General features: G+C 43.6%; 2 protein-coding genes across 2 annotated transcripts in view; one reads left to right on the plus strand and one right to left on the minus strand.

The window, feature by feature from the left end:
- Positions 1–22,594, plus strand: part of BARX2 (BARX homeobox 2) — a 79,599-nt gene that overhangs the window by 45,151 nt on the left and 11,854 nt on the right. Inside the window, exon 2 of the mRNA XM_003130069.6 lies at positions 20,919–21,216. Within this exon, the coding sequence (XP_003130117.3) occupies positions 20,919–21,216 (298 nt within the window). The remainder of the gene's footprint in view (positions 1–20,918; positions 21,217–22,594) is intronic.
- The window catches only part of LOC100516455, a 136,919-nt gene continuing 129,527 nt past the window's right edge, over positions 15,203–22,594 (minus strand). Inside the window, exon 4 of the mRNA XM_021063142.1 lies at positions 15,203–15,748. Within this exon, the coding sequence (XP_020918801.1) occupies positions 15,745–15,748 (4 nt within the window). The 3' untranslated portion in view covers positions 15,203–15,744. The remainder of the gene's footprint in view (positions 15,749–22,594) is intronic.

The raw sequence follows: 22,594 nt of genomic DNA on the forward strand, positions 1-22,594 counted from the left end.
CCAGTTGGGGAAATGCATTTGACTAATTGCGGAAATAGTATTGATATATATCTCTAGAAATAATGGTTGCAAGTTCTATAAAAATGCCTCTTTGCTTCTCACATGGCCAGTGGGGAGATAGCTCATGGAAAATAAGGAAATACCTGGGTATTTGGCTACGAATCCAAGTTCTTTGCCCATGTGTGTGGCTTGGCTTGCTTCTTTGGTTTTGGTAATAGGCTCATTATTTCTGTGTTAGATGGATTTCAGAATGTCATAGGTTGTTTCAACCCAAGCTGTTCCCCAGGAAACACAACTATTTGTCCTCTTTTTCTTGTCTGGACTAAAACCATGGTGCCATCTTTCTTCCAGGCAGAGCTGAGCCTGTCCTAATGGGGCCTCCTACATCTTTCAGAAATCCATGAGCTTTGCTGGTTTTTCTGCATGGGAGTATACACCACTTTTTTTGGTGGCTATATTTCTGTAGATTTAAATTTTCTCCATTGGAACGTGTTGCTTCCCATTGGGGAAAAAAATAATGTGACTTAAGAAAAAACAAAAATACTATATCCTTTGCCTCTCTTGCTGGGGGGGAGGAGGAATAGTACACTGAGTTACAAAAATCATGGGGCCTTGAGATAAGTATTAATTATTTTTTGCTTTTTTTAAATTGTTTTTTAGGGCCACACCTGTGGCATATGGAAATTCCCAGGCTAGGGGTCAAATCAGAGCCATAGCTGCCAGCCTGATCCATAGCCACAGCAAAATAGGATCTGAGCCACTTCTGCAACCTCCTCCACAGCTCATGGCAACTCCAGATCCTTGATCCACTGAGCAAGGCCAAGGATTGAACCTGCATCCTCACGGATACTAGTAGGTTCGTTTCTTCTTCATCACAATGGGAATCCCCAGCAGTAACTATTCTTATGCAGTGCGAGCCAACACCAGTGTCCAGCTCAAAAGTACAGCCTGGAAGAGATGAGGATTTGCTTGTTTTTTAATGACCACACCCATGGCATATGGAAGTTCCTGAGCCAACGAGTGAATCCCAGCCACAGCTTCAACCTATGCTGCAGTTGTTGTCATAACACCAGATCCCTTAACCCACTGTGCTGGGCTGGGGATTGAACCCATACCTCCACCGCAACCCAAGCCCCTGCAGTTGGATTCTTAACCCACTGCGACACAGCAGGTAGAGGGTTTTAACTGTGCATGAATGTCCATTGGCTGACTGGACACCAGAATGACAGGAAGGGAGGTTCTCGGTAACAGTGTATTTTAGAACTTTGGAAGGTAACATGGTGTAATTATAGGCATGATTCACAAGCAGATTTCTGTTCAGTTTCCAGATAAGTGTCCTTGGATAATTTTTGTGAAAGATTAAAAGAGATAGATGTGTGTAAAGTCTAACCTGTGGTGGTGCTCAATAGCTTTCCTGCCTTTGTCTCCTCCGTCAGTCCATCACCTTGAGATTCTGGGTGGAATTTCAGGCACATGAGATGATTGAGAGGCTTGTTGAAACTCTCTTCTTCTGAAGAGACTGACCCTTTTAAAGATCCTTACTATGGGGGGAGTTATTATCCTTTAGTGAACAAATCAATGTCAGTGTTGCAGGACATTGAGTCGTAATATAATCAAAGGTCCCCCCTTACTTCTTCCTTTCTTCCTGAACATGTATTAGCCCAATGTAGGAAAAATTTGCAAGCACAAGTCTTTGCAACTGGCTGGTAGAATATCAGATTATTAGTTGTTAATCTCAAATATGCTCAAGTTTCCGAAAAAACAGACCGCATGATTATAGTCATTATGGAAAACAGTACAAAAATTCCTTAAAAAAAATCCCACTTCTGAGTATGTATCCAAAGGAGATAAAAATCATCTTGAAGAGACAACTGCCCTCTCATGTTTCATGCGACAGTATTCACGACAGCCAAGACGTGGAAACAACCTGTTTGTTGACAGATACGTGGATAAAGAAGGTGTGAGATACGCACAAACACATATATACACATACATGTTGGAATATTATTCAGCCTTGGGAAGGAAGGAAATTCTGCCACTGTGACAACGTGCATGAACCCGGAGGACATTGTGCTAAGTCAGAATGAGAAAGACAGGAGTTCCCATCGTGGCTCAGTGGTTAACAAATCCGACTAGGAACCATGAAGTTGCGGGTTCGATCCCTGGCCTTGCTCAGTGGGTTAAGGATCCAGTGTTGCCGTGAGCTGTGGTGTAGGTTGCAGACGAGGCTCGGATCCCCCTGTTGCTGTGGCTCTGGTGTAGGCCAGCAGCTACAGCTCGGATTTGACCCCTAGCCTGGGAACCTCCATATGCTGTTGGAGTGGCCCAAGAAATGGCAAAAAGCCAAAAAAAAAAGAATGAGAAAGACAAACACTGCCTGCTCTCCCTTTTAGGTGCGATCTAAAATAGTAGAACTCAGAAGCAGGAGAAGGTGGTTACGGGGAGCTGATGGGTGGGGGTAATAATTATATATCATACACTTGAAATTTGTTCAGAGAGGAGATCTTAAGCGTTCTTCCCATGCACAAAAAAAGGTAACTATGTGAGATGCTGTGTTAATTAGCTGGATTGTGGTAATCATTTCACAATGTTCTGTGTATATCAAATCATCACATTGTGTGCACACTTTCAGTTATACAGTTTTTATTTGTCCATCATGCTTCAGTAAAACTGGAAGGAAAAGAAAAGACATTTCAAAAGCCTAGAAACTTCCAAGGTACTCTTTACCCTGTCTTACCTTATTAAAATCATAGTGCTTTTAACACCAGGTTGCAGAATAAAAGAGTAAACGATTAAAAAAACACAGACCACATGAATGAGGAAGACAAGGACTTGGGGGCCAAACAGCACTGAGCATTTTAGTAGCGCTTGTCTAGAAAAGCAATAAAGTGACCTGAAAAGGACATTTGTCCTTTCCTTTTAGCTCTGATCCTAGTTCAGACTTTTGTTTAACACTTTATCCCATCAAAGGCTGGGTTAGGAAAAAAAAAAAATCTCGGTTTTGTTATTTGATGTGTCATTCGCTATAAATCACATAGCCTCAAAGTCTTAATTGTGCATGGTGAGATTTATGCAAAGATAGTCTTTGCCTTTATAGTTCAATGACCTGGATCACCTGTGAGGATGTCAGATGAGTAAGCAGTTTATCACTCCACTCCCTTGTGACCTGACAAGATTTAGTAGTTCTGGGACATTTATGTGCATGCATTTAATACTCTTGCGCTTAGCGCACTCATACTCATTTAATTCAGCTAATATTTATTTAGGTGATACCATTTGCCAAGTATGAGAAGTACAGTGTGGGAAACAGACGAATAAGACACAGACTTGATAGTCGAGTTGAGAAATGTGAGGTGCACTGTGTCGGAGTGTGGCATTGCTCATCAAGTCACTGCATCTTGGTACAAAAAGGGACCTTAAGACCCAGCCCACTCCCCCATCTATGAATGAGGAAAATTCAGAGAAAGCGTGACCTCATTGCAGACCGAAGCCAAGGCAAGCTGAATGACATTGTTGGGTCTAAATAGACAGGAAGTGGCTCAGTGCAGAGAGCTTCTTGGTGTAGCGAGCAACTGCCTTTGGTCTTGGTTGGCCACTTGGGTACCATGGTCCTCAGGATTCACATTCACTGTGTTGAAGAATCTTATTGCTGTCACTCCTATTACCAGTTATGACTGTTCTCCCTTATGATCTACAAGAGCAAGACTGAACCCTGAGTAAATATTGATGTCTGCTGTACAGCCTTCCCACTACTGCTTGGGGAGCACTGATGCTGGCTGCCACTTGCTCTTGACACCTTGAGTAGAAGAGAAAGGGAGAGGAATTCTTTCATTCTTTCCAGCATGAGCCTTCCACCAAATATACAGCTGTCATCAGTGTGATGACTTGATATACACAGACATTGTGCAGTGATTACCACACTCCAATGGGTAGATTCCTCCGAAGTCTGAGTCCTTTCTGCAGCATAGCTCTGTGTCCCCGGACCTCGAGCTGCCTGGGTTTTAAGGCTATGCTTTATCAGAAAATAATGGAATATCAGGAAGAGGAGATGCAACCATCGAAATCACGTGACCGTCTGCATGCCATTGAGGCATCCTGATGGAAATGCCTGTGTTATGCCAGTCACAGCAGAGGGCTATGTTCTGGTTATTGACTGTGTTGGGGGGGCCTTGCCAGACACCGGTTTGTTTTCGAGGGCCTCAGTTTAATGTTTGGCCTTAACTTTCCAGCAGAGAATTTTCCCGTTTGGCCACACTCTCCAGAAGCAGTTTCAACATGAGAAGTTATGAAGCTATTCCTCAGTAAGGCCCAAATGCCTTTTCATCCTGTGTGTTTTTGTTTTGCTTTCTTTCTTTTTTTTTTTTTTTTTTAGTTCCCTTGTGGCACAGCAGGTTAAGGATCCAGCATTGTCACTGCAGTGGCTTGGGTTACTGCTGTGGCATGGGTTAGATCCCTGGCCCAAGAACTTCATTTGTCACAGGCGCAGCCAAAAAATGAGTAAAAATTTTTTTCACAGTAATTGGCAGATTTTTATACTTTTACCTGTTTCTTTTTATTCTCTGATTGGAATCTCAGCTTATGTCATCCTTCAGTTTAAATGACACTCTTGCAGGTGGATCCTGATCACCTGTATTTGGTTAAATCTTAACTGAGTTGCTTCTTTGTTAACTGTCTGCCATCCATAAGGTAGGCAAAGACTTGGTCTGCCTTGTGTACTATTTTATTCCAAGTTCTTGGCACATGCTAGGTATTCCATAGTTGGTTAAACTGAATCGTATTCTTTTTAAATCCCACTTTGTTTCTGATTCTTTCCAACTAAAGGCAAGCTGTAAAGAATATACTTAAGCCAGGATTAGAATGCATAGGGAGAAGAGGGAAATTAAATTGGATTTAGAAAATTACTTTTTGGCATTAGATGTTCTGAGTTTGGCAGATGATTCTCCTCCTGAGTAATTAAGAGCTAGCCTGTGACCCACGGGGCCACTTGCAGAAAGAAATCTCCTGTGGCTTTTCCTCAAGACTGCCCAGTGCCTTGGCACAAGGCACGTTCTCCCGGTCCACCTGGTGGAGATTCCTGTGCCATGAAGCTAGGTCTGGAAATATCAGAGAAGGGGAGTTTTTTCAAACCTATGTCAAAAGATTTCCTAGTGAGTAACCTTATTGAAAGTGTATCATTCTCCTAAATTAGGAGTTTGGGGTTAACATATACACAGTACTGTATATAAAATAGATAATCAACTAGGACCTACTTATAGCACAGGGAATCTACTCATGGGAAAAGAATCTGAAAAGAATGGATATGTGTATATATCTATACAATGGATATTCACTTTGCTGTACACCTGAACCTAACACCACATTGTGAATCAACTATCCTTTGATATGAAATAAAAATTAGATTTTAAAAAATGACACTACCTCCCCAAACCCACAATACCAGTTTTATCATGAGCAAAACATCAGAAAAATCCCAGTTGAGGCAATTCTACAAAACACCTGACTGATACTCTGCAAAACTATTGAGGTCATCACAAACAAGGGAAGTCTGAGAAGCTCTCACAGCCAAGAGGTGCCTTTGGGGACATAACAATAAGATGTAGTGAGGCTCCGTGGATCCCAGGTAGTGTCTGTGAAGATTCGGGTTGGATCCCTGGCCTTGCTCAGTGGGTCAAGGATCTAGCATCGCCATGAGCTGCGATGTAGGGTCTTTGGTGCTGCTTGGATCCCGAGTTGCCGTGGCTGTGGCGTAGGTCTGCGGCTGCAGCTCCAATTCGACCCTTAGCCCAGGAACTTCCATATGCTGCAAGTGTGGTCCTAAAAACAAAAAAGAAAAAAAAAAGTAAGATGGGATTCTGGACTGGAAACAGGACATTAGATAAAAACAGAGGGGGAAAAAAAAAAACCTGAATAAAATACAGACTTTTTTTTTTTTTTTTTGTCTTTTTGCTATTTCTTGGGCCGATCCCATGGCATATGGAATTTCCCAGGCTAGGGGTCTAATCGGAGCTGTAGCTGCCAGCCTATGCCAGAGCCACAGCAACGCGGGATCCGAGCCACGTCTGCAACCTACACCACAGCTCACGGCAACGCCGGATCGTTAACCCACTGAGCAAGGGCAGGGACCGAACCCGCAACCTCATGGTTCCTAGTCGGATTCGTTAACCACTGCGCCATGACGGGAACTCCTTTTTTTTTTTTTTAAGTGTATCATGTTGACATCCCCTGGTCATTTTCATTGAGCCTGTCTTACGTGTGCTACTTGCCATGTAGACTTCAATGTCTGTCTCGTTTGTTGGCTCTTGTTTCTTTTCCCAGCTCTGTTGAAGAAAATGTACACCAAGGCCCAGTCTTTCATCCTCTGTTAGTCTTCTCTTTCTTCTTGGGAGGTGAGTCCTCTTTTCAACCCTTCAGCTCTTGTTCTGTGTAAAATCCACATCAGAGTCCTTCAGGGAACCCTAGGTTGTGACTGTCCATGCCTGCTAGGAATTTTCACTACAGCGTCTGATTTTACCGGATGAAAGAGGCCCCTGCAAGCTTCATCTGTTTTCCTACTGAAATGTTCACATATGGCAGAGGCAGAGGTGCTCGCATCCTTGCAGGTACTGCTGATGCCTTGAGTCTTCCTGCAGCTTCTGTCTTCCCTCCTCTCCCAACCCCCTGTAGTCAGAACCCCAGTTCCTCCTCTTTTACTCCAGTTCCTCCTCTTTTCACAACCAGGCACCGGCACTGGACGCTCTTCCACCCTGAAGTCCCATGGTTCTTGTGCCATTAAGCCTTTGCCACATGCTTCTTTGTTTAATTTACCTTTTAAAAAATATTTGTATTAAAACTCTTTTTTATTATAGTTGATTTACAATGTCCTGTCAATTTCTGCTATACAGTAAAGTGACCCAGTTATACATATATATACATGCTTTCTGTCACATTATCCTTCATGTTCCATCACAAGTGATTAGAAATAGTTCCCTGTGCTATACAGCAGGATCTCATTGCTTATCTATTCCAGATGCTATAGTTTGCATCTACTAACCCCAAACTCCCAGTCCATCCTACTCCCTCCCCTTCTCCCTGGGCAACCACAAGTCTGTTCTCCATGTCCATAAGTTTGTTTCTTTTCTATAGATAGGTTCGCTTATATTTGGAATCATGTATTAGATTCCAGATATGTGATATCATATGGTATTTGTCTTTCTACTTCTGACTTACTTCACTTCATTTGAGAGTCTCTAGTTCCACCCATGTTACTACAAATGGCATTATTTTGTTCTTTTTATGGCTGAGTAGTATTCCATTGTGCATATGTCCCACCGCATCTTAATCCATTCATCTGTTGATGGACATTTAGGTTGTTTCCATGTCTTGGCTATTGTGAATAGTGCTGCAGTGAACATAGGGGTGTATATATCTTTTTCAGTTTAAGTTTTGTTGGGATATATGCCCGTGAGTGGTATGTACCCTTTTTTTTTAATGTCTTATGTTTCCAGTTTTTTTATTTTTATTTTTTTATTTTAATGATTTTTATTTTTCCGCTATAGTTGGTTTATAACGTTCTGTCAGTTTTCTACTGTACAGTAAAGTGACCCAGTCACACACACACACACATACACACATATATATAAACAAATTCTTTTTCTCATATTATCCTCCATCATGTTCAATCACAAGTGAGTAGATGCTGTTCCTTGTGCTGTACAGCAGGATCTCATTGCTTATCCACTCCAAATGCAATAGTTTGCATCTATTAACCCCAGACTCCCAGTCCATCCCACCCCCCCCCCATAGCAACCACAAGTCTGTTCTCCAAGTCCATACGTTTCTTTTCTGTGGAAGGGTTCATTTGTGGCATATATTAGATTCCAGATATAAGTGATATCATATGGTATTTGTCTTTCTCTTTCTGACTTACTTCACTTCATATGAGACTCTCTAGTTCCATCCATGTTGCTGCAAATGGCATTATTTTGTTCTTTTTTATGGCTGAGTAGTATTCCATTGTGTATATGTACCACATCTTCTTAATCCATTCATCTGTCGATGGACATTTAGGTTGTTTCTATGTCTTGGTTGTTGTGAATAGTGCTTCAGTGAACATAGGGGTGCATGTATCTTTTTCAGTGAAAGCTTTGTCAGGATATATGCCCAGGAGTAGAATTGCTGGATCATATGTACCTTTTTTTTTTATCTTGTGTTTCCAGTTAATCAGAGGTGAGGGATTGTTTCTCTTCCTGTCTTTAGCAGTTAGCACAGAGCTAAGTAGCTGTTCTGTAGACTTGCTGATGGTGGTGACAGTGAATCAGAGGATTCCTCCTGGTCAGCTGTGTGGAGTCTCTATCTCTGTGACAACAGGCCCTTAACTAGGAATTATGAAGTACAAGGGACGACACAGAGGGATGGATGAGCACAGGAAAGCAGTATTATGACTCCTTAGTGAATGGAGGCATCTCTAAAATTTGGAAAGTTAGTGCTTTTTGGCTCTTGGGAAGAATGACTGTCTTTTTTTGGTACAGTTCTTCATTATTTAAAAAATTCTTTTATGCTCATGATTCAGTGTTATCCTTCAGCAGCCTTGGGAAAAGCATAATTAGTGCCATTTTATAGAAGAGAAAGCAGAAGCTTGGAAGTGTGGTTTGATCAAGGCCACAGAGCCCAAAGGTGTCAGGACCGTGGGCCCAGCTGCAATCTTCTGATTCTAGGTAAAACCAGTTCATAAATGCACTTTTAAATTTTGTCCTAAAGATATTCTCAATCTAGTGAGAAATAGATGAGTAAACAAATGAACTCTTGCTCCCAGTTTTGAATTAAGTCAGGGTGAATAAGGACACAACCCAAAAGCCATGGGAGTGTGAAGGTGGGAGTGATTAATTCAGTCTTTGTACTAAAGAACAGCAGCTGCTCTGGGAAGCTTCCCGTCTGCGAGTGGCTATGAGGTATGTCTGAAGGCAGGTGTGGGTGTATGTAGACAGCAGAATGGCCAGGAGGAGAAAGACAATGCCATTTCCAGTGTGTTCTTTGGTGGAGGGTGACGTGGAGTGGCGATGGCTAGCGGGTGGATGATGGCCACCTTTGGGGGGGGCGGTATGACATTTTCGGCAGGATGGAAAGGTCCATAAACCCACTTGCCAGGCTTAATAGAGTTAATGGAACTTAATTGAGTTCATGTAGCTCTCGATGCAGCCCGGCATTTTTTGTGGGCGTCTGTGGTTTTGATGACATTGCAGGTTGAATGTGAGAAGATGGAGTTTGTCTCTTTGCAAAAACGAGGACTCTGAAAAGACAGCGTGATGCAATCAGCCTACCAGGGTTGCTTGGATGGCCTCAGTGTATTTCCCAAACCTTCGTTTTTCAAAATCCCAAAATGTTTTCTCCCCACTGCATCCCTCAATTTTTCAGCCCTTGTGCACCTTCTTTAGTTTTTAATTTAACTAGATGCTTATTCCAGAGGCGACCTCATGGAAGTTGCCTGTGGATTTTTGAATAAATTTATTCCACATGTTTCTAATTCATTTGCACTTAACTCATCAAAAATGCCCACCCGCATTTTTTTTAATGAGGTAGTTAATGGCTGAGATGTTTTGTCAGCCTTTAGTTGGCCTCTTAAAACATTTTCTCTCTTCTTAAATCATACATAAGGGGGCATCTTTTCCATTAACTCTTGCTGGGTTAGAAACTTCGTGTCACAAAGTTAAAAGGCCACTCAGAGCCTCATTGTATTTCCTTTCCTCCCTTTCTTGCCATTCTTACAGATTATCTGCATAGACAAGCAAATACTGAACTTTCAGGTCTGGTTACCAGTTACCGTCAGCTCAGCCTTTCCTTAGTCCACATTCAGCATAAGACAAGGCAAGTTAATTTTAACCACCCCATCTCTGTCTTCCCTGAAGTTTTTAGAATTTGACTTTGGTACCATCCCATGTCACACCAACTTCATCCTTCTTTGCCTACAACTAACCTTGGGAAGGGCTGTGGATTTTTTTTTTTTTTTTTTTTATAACAAGTCTGTAAAAACCACAGTAATTGTCCCTGGAGCTTGATGATTTCAGGGGAATGTCTGGCCAGGTGAACCATCCCACTCATTTCCTTTAGCCCTCTTATTGCTGTCAGTCGTCGTTGTATGTAGCAGTCAGGGCATTTAAAGGCTACCATCTGGCAAAGAGAAGCTGGCAGGTTCTAAGTGTTGCTGAATCTTGCTTCCCATACGAATGCACAGAGGATAAGAAAATAAACATGTGTTGTTCCCAAGCAGGTCTGCTTTCTTGATAACAAGATCCATCTACTTGAATCTGGCTCATTCACAGAGCATCCAGTGAAAAGAGGAAAGGAAAAAGAACTAACAGTAATTAAATGCCCACCAGGCACTTCACATATGTTAATGCATTTAGTCTTCACAATAATCTATAAGGGAGAACTAGTATTAGCCCTACTTTATAGAAAGGGAAATTGAAACCAAGAAAGTTTTGATAACCTGCTCAAGGTCACTCCATGAACCAGTGAGGTCCTGTTTTTTCCACTGCCCCAAATTACCAGCTGATGGGAATAATTCAGTGTGGGTGGTTTTATGATTTTTCCTAGGAAACTCAGCCATAGCTACCCAGTTGTTCCACTATGAGTCTCTGTTCAGGTTAACTGAATGCATCTGTCTCTGTGTCTGTGTGTGTGTTACTGGTGTCCCTCTGAAGCTTTCTGTGTGTATATAGGTCACACATTCCCGGGATGTAAATCAGTCAAGCAGGCAGCTTAGAGATTCTTATCCATTCAGACCTTTGACCCTTGCTTGTGTCAACCGGAAGTGTCTTGTCAATTGCAAGTGTCAAACGCATGGAGAGCCAGTTTGGGATCTGGGTTGTGGGAGGGATGGAAGAGGCGCCCACGGAAGGTGTGTAGGAGAGAGCTCTGTTCTTTGGGGCTTCTGCGCTGGGGTTCAAGTCCAGCTGTGGCTTGGGGGGATTGGCTTCCGCAGGGAAGGAGGAATGAGGTGGGGGTATGTGCCTGGAATCAGCCACCCTGGACTGTGCCTGGGCTTGGCCCAAGTGTGTCCCCGTGCAGAAGCTACACTCAGTTTGCAGAATCAGCGTGCCGGAAAGTTCTCCCAGATGTTTCACGTTTCCCCAGGCTCCCTATGCGTCAGTGGGATCAGGTTTTCTAATCCAAAACCAGACTAATCCAAATCCAGAATGGCCACACGTTTGGCAGGCAACTGTTTCTAGGTGTACGATGCACCCAATTATATGGTAGCCATCCTCCAGCCAAACCGTGGTTTCAACCCAACCCGTGGGGATGGGTTGGAAGAAAACAACTATTAGAAAAACGCGTTCACTGCGGTCATGTTTACACTCCTCTTGTCAACTACACATGTGTTTGTTTAAACAGTGTCTTTGGTTTATTACAGTCATTACTCCCTCTCAGTAGCAGATAATGTGCTTGAAACGGTCCAGAGGAGCAGGGCAGCTGCTTGCGTCAACATTTTAACATAGTGATAAGTCTCAGGGAAAGAGAAAGGCATGGTCCATACACCGTGCCATATGTTTTCTGCCTTCTTGGTAACCAAAGTACCCTCCCTAATGTGTATGGTATAATTTTTCGCCGAAGTTATAATTTCCTCCCATTTGTAAAACCTAAATTTGATTTTTAGCCAAAATATAAATAGATGGCTAGACTATCACACCGCGCCTTTGTGAGAATATGAAACGGGGAGTAGGCAAGTGCTTTGTGAAACGAGAGCTCTGGGCCAGTGCTGTTTTGGTGGAAATCAGGTCATAAGTTAAAACAAGGAAAGACAGCCAGCAGCTGGCTGGCGTATGTTTGGCCTCTCTTCTGCTCCATTGGTTTGCCTCTCAGGAGATGTGGTGCTTTGCTGCACACACTTTACACACCCTGTGTCCCTCCTGGTCCAGCCACGCTTGCTCGTTCTAGCCTTAGGGACACACATCAAAAACAACACAGTGCCTCACTGCCATTATATTTGTTTACAATGATGGTCCTCTTGACCCTCCCCCGAAACACACAACATTTATCAGCATCACAGTGGCCCTGATGTCTGATGTCTCCAACATGAGATGGTGTTCTCAAATTTTTTCACTAAGTTTGCATCAGAACATTGAGTCAAGTTTCTTGAAACTATAGGCTTTGGTGATTAGGATGTTGCCTTAAAGCACTGTCATTCTTCAGGGTTTTTTTTGTTTGTTTGTTTCTTGTCTTTTCTAGGGCCACACTTGTGGCATATGGAGGTTCCCAGGCTAGGGGTCAAATCAGAGCTACAACTGCCAGCCTACACCAAAGTCATAGCAACGCCAGATCTGAGCCATGTCTGTGACCCACACCACAGATCACGGCAACACCGGATCCTTAACCCGCTGAGCAAGGCCAGGGATTGAACCCGCAACCTCGTGGTTCCTAGTCAGATAGGTTAACCACTAAGCCACAAGGAGAACTCCCTCTTTAGTTTTTTAATGAAGGTGTTTTCGTTAGGTTTAAGCTTTTTTTTTTTTTTTTTTTTTTTTTTTTTTTGTCTTTTTGCCATTTCCTGGGCTGCTCCCGCAGCATATGGAGGTTCCCAGACTAGGGGTCTAATTGGAGCTGCAGCCACCGGCCTACGCCAGAGCCACAACAACGTGGGATCCGAGCTGTATCTACAGCCCACACCACAGCTCACAGCAGGATCGTTAACCCACTGAGCAAGGCCAGGGATCAAACCCGCAACCTCATGGTTCCTAGTCAGATTCGTTAACCACTGAGGCACAATGGGAACTCCATCTAAAAGCCATTTTTAAAGAACAGCAATTGCTTTCAAGCTACCGGAGAATAAGATCATGCAAAGAATCAGCTTTCCTAGCATAATCTATAAGGTCAAGGTTGGTCCAGTAAATGTTAAGCAGGATTTGCTTTTTTGGAGACTAACAAGTTGATTCTAAAATTCAACCGGAAAAATGAATTAATGACAATAGCCAAGAGCATTTTGTAGAAAGGATACAAAGGGAAAATTTGTTCTACCAGATAATAATAATTTAAAAAATCCCTTAAAATCCACAGTAGTAATGTAGAATGGTCCTGTGATAGGATCATATATTAATTCAGAAGAACAGAGTCCAGAAACAGACACATGTACATAATGTAACCAAGCTATTTCTAGGGCCCCATATGGCCCAGTGTATCTATAGAATTATACTCAAAGACACAGAAATCTGATTATAGAAGACTTGAGCAGGAAGAGCTTCAGTGTTTCTGGAAGCAGTATATTCATAGATTTTACCCAGTACTCCCCCTAAAAGGTTTTTCAGAAATCCTCTCTAAGCAGCCTTCACTCTCCCCAAAGCTGCAGATTCATGGCAGACTCAAAAAAATTGGCCCCTCTCTCTGATCCACCTGGTTTCCTAACTCTTCCTGACCCCTCCTCCTCCCGACCTCACCCCCCCACCGCCCTCCGGTTAACAGCAGCACAATTGTGCTTCATGTTTGTGAACCACTCTTGGGAAGGGTGATTCTTGGCCCAATTTGGCTGATTTTCTAGAAAATAGGAATTTCTCAGGCTTCTGGTGACTAAAATTCCCCAACAGACTCCCCCAAATTCTTCTTCTTCTTTTTTTTTTTTTTTTTTTTTTGCTTTTTAGAGCTGCACCCCTGGATGTTCCCAGGCTAGGGGTCAAATTGGAGCTGCAGCTATCCCAGCCTACACCACAGCCACAGCAATGCTGGATGCTTAACCCACTGAGTGAGGCCAAGGATCAAACCCGCATCCTCATGGTTACTAGTCAGGTTTGTTTCCACAATGGGAACTCCCTCCCAGAATTCTGATAAACAAAAATTCCCAACTTCATTTCTTTGGGAACTTACTGTATCTTGAAGCTGGCATTTTAAGTCACAGACTAGTCAACAAAGGGTTTGGGGATTGAGGAGGATCCTTTTAGAAAAAAAATGACATTTATATTGAATGAGAAAAACACTTTGTAACTCTGTGTTTCAGTAGATTAGCATACATTTTACCAGATTGGGAATATATGCATGTTTGTATATACATAGGAACAATTATGGAAGTTTACGCCTGGAAATTGGGGTTGAAAACTGTGAAGGGAGACTTCTACTTTATATATTTCTGAATTGTTATAAATTTCTTTTATAATAAAATGTGTCACATTAGTAGTATAATATAAACAAAACAGCAGTTAAGATACTGACTTTTTAAAGTTTTTTAATTTATATTCAATAAGAATTCACTATTTTAGTGTATGGTTATGAGTTTTGACAGATGCATGAAACTGTGTAACCACTACCACAATCAAGACACAAAATAGTTTCATCATGTTACCACCCCCACCATTCCCTTATGGATAACTCTCTTTGTAGTCAAATTCTTCAACAACCCTTAACCTCTGGCAACCACTGATCTGTTTTTCATCTCTAGTTCTGCCTTACCCAGAATGTCATACAAATGGAATTATATAGCCTTTTAGTCATTTAGGGAAATGCATGTGTGATTCAGGCATGTATCAAGTTTGTTCCTTTTTTTTTTTTTATACTTCTGAATATGTATGTATGTACCACACTTTATTTACCCATCCACAGTTGGGTGATATTTAGATTGATTCCAGGTTTTGGTAATTACAGTCAGCCCTCTGTAATCCCAGGTTCTGCATCCATGGTTTATGCGCTATTTATATAGTGTTTGTACTGTATTTGATATTACAAGTAATCTAGAGATCCTTTAAAGTATACAAGAGGATGTATATGGGTTATATGCAAATACTATGCATTTTATATAAGGGACTTGAGCATCCTTGGATTTCGGTATTGAGGGGGTGGTCCTGGAATGAATGCTCTGAAGATACCGAGGATGACTGTACTGATAATGTCATTGTAAACATTTGCATACAAGTTTTTGTGTTTTCACCTGTATTAATACCTAGGAGGGAGAATGATGGGTTATATGATAACTCTCTATTTAACTTCATAAGAAATTGACGTTCCCGTTTTGGCTCAGTGGAAATGAATCTGACTAGCATCCATGAGGATACAGGTTTGATCCCTGGCCTTCCTCAATGGGTTAAGGATCTGGCGTTGCCAAAATGTAGGTCACTGATGTGGCTCGGATCTGGTGTTGCTGTGGTTGTGGTGTAGGCTTGCAGCTATAGCCCTGATTCGACCCCTAGCCTAGGAACCTCCATAGGCCGTGGGTGCTGCCCTAAAAAGACAAAAAAAAAAAAAAAAAAAAAAAAAAAAAAAATTAAAAGGCAAAAGAGACTGCTCAGCTGCTTTTCAAAGAGGCTGTGGCCTTCTGCATTCCCATGTGAGACCATGTATGAGTGTTCCAATTGCTTTGCCTCCTCATCAGCACATGCTATTGTCAGCTTATAAAATTTTTAGCCCATTCGGACACATGTGTAGTGGTATCTCGGTGTAGTTTTAAACTGCATTTCCCTATGACCAATCATGGAGCATCTTTTCATGTGATATCTCTTTTGGGGACATGTCTGGTCAGAACTTTTTGGTCCTTTAATTCTGGGGTTATTTTTAAGTTGTTGAAAGTTGAGAGTTTCCTATGTATTCTGGACACAAATCATTTGTCAGGTGTAAGATGTGCAGATACTTCCAGTCTGTAGCTTATCTTTTCATTTTCTTCACAGTATCATTTGCAGAGCACATTTCTCTGCTTCCACAGTCACCCCAATCAGTAGTCCTCCACGCCATAGCAGTGGGAATTGGAGACAGATATCAGATCATGTCCTTTCCCAGCTCACATCTCATCCATGGTTTTTATCTGAAATAAAAATAAAATCCAAATTGTATGCTCTGGCTTTCGAGACCCTATATGATCCGACCGCAGCAGATTGCTCTGAAATTTTATTTCCTGTGACTCTGCCCGCCCTTGTTTCATCTGCTTTTATGCTATTCTGTTGTTACCAGCCAGAACCCTGGGCTGGTTAATCAACAGAAATTGATAAGAGGCCAGATGAGAAATTCAGGCAAGGCTTTAATGAGACCCATGCTGCAGCAGGGGAGCAAAAACAAGTAACAGGTTTCCTTGCTTGCTCCTTGAGGGGAAGTGAGCAGGTCCCTTCAATGGGATGGGGCGTTGGGGGGGGGGGGTTCATGAGTTGGGCTGGAAGGTAGCTTGGGTGGTCCGCCCACTCCCTTGGTGGTGCTGTGTGAAGGCATCCTGCATAGTAGGCTCCTCTTGCTCTCAACAGCTCAGACTGGCAGTTGGGTTTTTGGTCTTTTTGTATCTCCTTCTGCTGCTTGTGTGCAGTTATTTTTAGTCCCTTATAGTTTCTTTGTATTCTGTTAACTGGAGGAGACTTTTGTCCAGGTGCAAGCAAGCACTGCAGCAAAGGACCCCAGATCCCAGGTCCCGGACTGTCTGACTTTGAACACAGCTTCTCCCCACTTTGGGGCTTTGCATGAGCTGGTTCTCTGCCCCCAGGGTGTTCTTCTCTGCATTTCCCAAGGCTTTCTTCCTCACTTACCTGCAGAAATGTCACCTTTCCCATAGAGGCCTTCCCTTGACCCACCTATCTAAAATACCTGCCCTCTTCCTTACCTGCCCCACCTTCATAATCTGCTATGCTTTCCTTCATAGAATTTATCACTACTTGGCATTATATGGGTATTTATTTGTTTGCTGTCTACCTCCCCAACTGAAAGATAAGCTCCGAGAAGGTGAGGCTTTAAATGACTCACTGCTGTATCCTCAGCTTCTAGGACAGGGTACAGCCCCATAGTAGATGCTTAGTAAACATTTATGGTGGGATTTGAATACCGGATTAGAGTAATTTGTGTAGATTCAGGAGTTCCTGTTGTGGCTCAGCAATAACGAACCCGACTAGTATCCATGAGGATGTGGGTTTGATCCCTGGCCTCACCTAGTGGGTCTGGGATCTGGCATGGCCATGGGCTGTGGTGTAGGGTGCAGACGCAGATCAGATCCCACGTTGCTGTGACTGTGATGTAGACCGGCAGCTACAGCTCTGATTAGACCCCTAGCCTGGGCACCTCCATATGCCGTTGGTGTGGTCCTAAAAAGACAAAAACCAAAAACAAAAAACATGTAGATTCCTTTTCACCCTATTTCACTCCCTCGCCTTCTCCAGAGGGAATCACTGTTAATAGTTTGATGACTAACTCAGTGGACTTGCTTTAAAAACACATTTATTGGAGTTCCTGTCGTGGCCCAGCAGTAACGAACCCGACTAGTATCTGTGAGGACTCAGGTTTGAACCTAGGCCTCGCTCAGTGGGTTAAGAATCCAGCGTTGCTGTGAGCGTGGTGTAGCTCCCTAGCCTGGAAACTTCCTGTGCTGTGGGTGTGGCCCCATCAGTTTATACAGATATTTTAGATATTTTTAATAGCTATATTATAATCCATACTATGGATGTTTCATAATTTCTTTAACCATTTTCCTGTTGATAGATAGATGGATTGTTTCCCCTTTTGCACCATTATAAAAAAGGCTGCCCTGACTATGCTGGTATATAAAGCTCTGTGCACATAGGCAAATAAGACTCAAATTGTGGAATTTCCTGGTCAGTAATTTGATAGCTACTACTTAGTCTTTCTAAAAGGTTATACTCTTTGGAGTTCCCTGGTGGTTCAGCAAGTCCCTTGACTGTTGCTGCTGTGGCTCAGGTGCGATCCCTGGCCCTGGCATGTCTGTATGCCATGAGTACAGCCAAAATAAATAAATAAATAAAAAAGATTATACTGTTTCATACACTCACCAGCAATAGGTGAATATGTGAGTGTCCATTTCCCCATATCCTTGCCAACACTAGATATTACTACACCCTTAAAATATTTTCCAACAGGCAAAAAAAAAAAAAAAAAAAAAAGATTTAACTCTATTATAAAAGAGGAAGCTGAAACTCTGGTGATTAAAAACCTTGTTATTTCAGGCCAGGTAACTGGCTACTTCTTATATTGATAAGCTTCTAGGTTTCTAGATTATAAGTTAGCCTGCTTAATAAAGAAAGTTCCTTTTGAAAGAAAAGGCAGTCCATCGACAGAGGAGTGGATCCAGAAGATGGGTACATATACACAATGGTATATTACTCAGCCATTAAAAAGAACGAAATACCAGCATTTTTTGCAACATGGATGGACCTAGAAACTATCATGCTAAGTGAAGTCAGCCATACAATGAGACACCAACATGAAATGCTTTCACTGACATGTGGAATCTGAAAAAAGGACAGACGGAACTTCTTTGCAGAACAGATGCTGACTCACAGACATTGAAAAACTTATGGTCTCCGGAGGAGACAGTTTGGGGGGTGGGGGGATATGCCTGGGCTGTGGGATGGAAATCCTGTGATATCGGATTTTGATGATCCTTATACAACTACAGATGTGATAAATTCATTTGAGTAATAAAAAAATGGAAAAAAAAGAAAGAAAAGGCAGAATTAAGGGAGTAGAGTGCTTTGAGATGAGAAACGTCTTATACTCGTATAAGAAACTTTGAGATGCTTTTGTTATTAAAAAAAAGTCATAATGTATACAGATGCAAAACCACTGTCCCAGGAGTCCTAATTTTCTCATTATAAACTATCATTCCCAGGCTCTTTTTTTCTTCTTCTTCATTAAAAGAATCCATACCAAGAAACCTCAAGTGTTAGGGTTGGCTGGAGAGTTAATGGCAGTTGTAGCCCTGGGTGATTTATTGTTTAACAACTTTGTGGTTTCTGCTGGGCCTTACTAGAAGTGTAGTCACGGAACAAGAGAAGTCATCTGGTTTCATAACTAAAACTGACGTCCAAAACAGGAGCATGGAAATGAAAGAGAAGAGAAATGCTAATAACCCAGAGGAGAAAGAGAACAGGCGGAGGTGCCTCTGTGATGGCTCAGTTTTAACCTGGAACCACTGTGAGGGTCGTTGGGCTCTGATGCTTAAGGTGCTTTTGCAGTGAGTTGTCAGCGCTGGGCTGTGTCCCAGAGGGAAGCCCTGAAATCTTCTCTGTTTTCGTCAGCTATCCAGATGGGCTTGGGATAAAAGGTGTTTTTGTGACATTGGTATATTAGGGTTCCAAAAATGCTTCAAAATCATCTACTTCAACTCACATATGGATAACAAAACATTAGCCCAGAGGGATAAGATGATGTACGTAGGTAACGGTCATGACATTTTTAAACCCAATACTATGGAACAATGAAAGGCAAGAGCTTTTTCACTTGAACTTTAAAGATATAACCGGTTCTTCGACTAGGATCCATGAGGATATGGATGGGTTCAATCCCTGGCCTTGCTTAATGGGTTAAGGATCTGGCGTTGCCATGAGCTGTGGTATAGGTCGCAGACGTGGCTCTGATCCCATGTGGCTGTAGCTGTGGTGTAGGCCAGCAGCTGTAGCTCCAATTTGACTCCTAGCCTGGGAACTTCCATATGCTGCAGGTGCAGCCCCTAAAAAGCAAAAACAAAAAAACAAAACAAAAAAAACCCCACAAAACCCCCAAAACGACATAACCAGAGTTTCCATCATGGTGCAGTGGTTAATGAACCCAACTAGGAACCATGAGGTTTCGAGTTCGATCCCTAGCCTTGCTCAGTGGGTTAAGGATCCGGCATTGCCGTGAGCTGTGGTGTAGGTCACAGATGTGGCACGGATCCTGCATTGCTGTGGCTCTGGTGTAGGCCGGTGGCTAAAGCTCCGATTAGATCCCTAGCCTGGGAACCTTCATATGCCTCGGGTGCAGCCCTAGAAAAGACAAAAACAAAAACAAAAAAACAACATAACTGATTCCTGGACGGAAAAGTCCTCTTGCCTAGAAATTCCTAAAGCAGAAGAGGCACAGAACTAGCGTGGGTGCCATCACACCCCACCCCTGCAGGGCGGTGGCAGACGTTCATCAGCCTCAGCTCACTTTCCTCAGCTGGGCTCTGACCCAGCCTGAGAATTCTTCTTCGCACAGTGCCGGAGGCAGCTAGTGTAATGGCTCTGAGTTTTCCTGTGAATTAAAATCATTTCGGCCCCCTCTTCTAAATGATGCTTCCATGTGATTCACCGTGAGGTAAAAGCTCTGGACTTCAAGCCAGAAGAACCTGGTTTGACCCCTGAATCTGCCTGTTCCAAGCTCTGTGGCAAGATCCAGTCCCTTAGCCTTTCTGGAACTGTTTTCTTGTCTCTGAAATGAGGAAGTTGAATTAAATAATCTTTAAGCATCCTTCCAGCTCTGAAAAATGTTATGGTTCTTTTTTTTTTTTTTTTTTTTTTTTTTTTGTATGTGTGTCTTTTTTTAGGGCCACATCCATGGCATATGGATGTTCTCAGACTAGGGTCAAATCAGAGCTGCAGGTGCTGGCCACAGCCACAGCCACAGCCACACTAGATCCGAGCCACATCAGCAACCTACACTGCAGCTTTCAGCAATGCTGAATCCTTAACCCTGAGCGGGGCCAGGCATCCATGAGGATATCAGTCAGGTTCTTAACCGGCTAAGTCACAATGGGAACACTGAAAAATGTTATGATTCAAAGTCTATACGTTTCTCAGAAAGAATTTATATTTACAACCATGTATTTTTATAAAGACTGGAGGTGGCTCTCCAGTACTTTATATATTACGAATCTATTTTGGATTCCTTAAGAATGTGCTTTTAGCTTGATCTGACTACTTCTTTCCATCTGCTCAGTGTCATTGACCCATATCTCTGAAACCAGAATTTAAGGGTTCCGAAGGGACGGCTGGAGAAAGATGCTCTTAAAAACCAGAGGAAGTGTGGGGACCCTCTTCTTGGCCTTGGGGAACTTGAATGTACTCATACACCAGGCATGGGTCCTGCCAGCCATGAGAGGTCAAGGAGGTTGAGTTACCTCTTTCCCTTCCTCCTTCTGTACCTCCTGGAGCCCAGGAGGCCCTGCCCGTCCACGGGTCTCAGCACGGGGTCCACTGAAGTCCTCCGGCCTCCGTCCACCCCACTCCTTCTTTGTCTTCCAGGCCCTGCTTCCCTTCGGGCCTACCCTCTCCTCTCGGTGATCACTCGACAGCCCGCAGTCATCTCCCACCTGGTCCCTGCCGCCCCGGGAGTCGCCCAGGCTCTGTCCCGCCACCCGGCCACCGAGGCCGCCTGCACCGAAGCCCTGGGTGAGAACCACGGCAGCAGCGAGTCGGAGACAGAACAGCCCGCGCCCCGGCAGAAGAAGCCCCGCCGGAGCCGCACCATCTTCACTGAGCTGCAGCTCATGGGTCTGGAGAAGAAGTTCCAGAAGCAGAAGTACTTGTCTACCCCCGACAGGTGAGGACCTGGGGAGGGGACTGTCTGCAGGTAGAGCCCTTGAGAAGGGAGATGAGACTCCTTTTGCTGTCGGTGTGGGACGCTGTGAGGACTGTTCTAGGAGTTTAGAGATGCAGTACACTCTGGCAGGAAGCGCGCCTTCACGAAGCTCATGTGATCTCAGCCTTGGTTTAACAGAAGCCAGCCCACACACCTTCGTGACACTCAGCTCCAGGAGCCTGCCTGCTGCTGAGTCTTTACTCCTTACCATCACTCCGTATTTGAACTTAAGGACTCCAGTACAACAGGCAAGGTCAAGTTCAGCCAGTGGTTGCCCAGGCTCTCAGCTGGGAAACAGGTTTAGTGTTTAAAGCCACTTACACTTAGAATCCCATGCAGGGGGGCTAGACCTGGAATTGGGACCCATGATCCTCCCAGGCTTCTCCCCCGCCTCCAACCCCCAACCTGCTTGGTGGGCTTGCCCGGCTCCTACTTGGAAGGGCTGGATTGACGGGGCTGCAGAGCTGTCAGATATCCTTGTGGATTTGAACGGAATCAAGTCAGGACCATTTGGCTGACACCAAGGAGGACCAGGAGGAGGGCCCTTCTTTAAAACCTTTTGAGATCCCAGTGAGGGCCACTGTGACCCCTGCTTTTACTCAGAGACCTCAGCACCTCCTCCCTGTCTTTAATCTAGCATCTTAACTGCAAAATATGCAAGCATGTGTGTCTTACCTTGTTCCTTCAAACTCACCCTGGAATGGCTGAGCTAATGTGTCATCCTATTTATTGGGAGGCTTTTCCAGGTAGCTCTTCTCTTCTCTTGCTCTCTGCCTTGTCCATATGAGGGTTTGACCCTACTCTTATTCAAGAGAAGGGAAGAAAGCTCAAACGCATCCCTTAAACTTTGGATTAGCTGGTTGACAAAAATTTAAGTGAGAGGAATATGCAAACCATTGACGAAAAGGGAATTTATTTACCAGTTCAGTTAGTTGAGTACCCATTAGCCGTGTGGCAGGGATTACAGGTCCACAAAGTAGCAGACAAGAGTAGAGGAGGTCACGGGCAAGGATGCGACTGCGGTAACTACATCACAGTGTAGGGGGGCCTGGGTGCTGGCATGGTCCTTCAGGCGGTAGCAGCACTGAGGTATTGCTGAGTGTGTTGGACTGAGCTAAGGAAACCTTCTTGGAGGAGGCAATATTTAAAGAAAGCCGCGTTCAAAACTCAGGAGGGAGAGGGCACTCCATGGAGGGATTGACACAAAAAAGACACAGACATGCTCACTGGGCCCTGTAGGTGGTCAGGTATCTCTGGCTTCAGGTATGGGGAGGCGGGTGGAGGGAGATGATGTTGCAGAGGTGGGAAGGACCCTGTGCATCTGGCCACAGAACATGGA

This window comes from Sus scrofa, chromosome 9, assembly GCF_000003025.6.
Source record: "Sus scrofa isolate TJ Tabasco breed Duroc chromosome 9, Sscrofa11.1, whole genome shotgun sequence".
NCBI lineage: Eukaryota > Metazoa > Chordata > Mammalia > Artiodactyla > Suidae > Sus > Sus scrofa.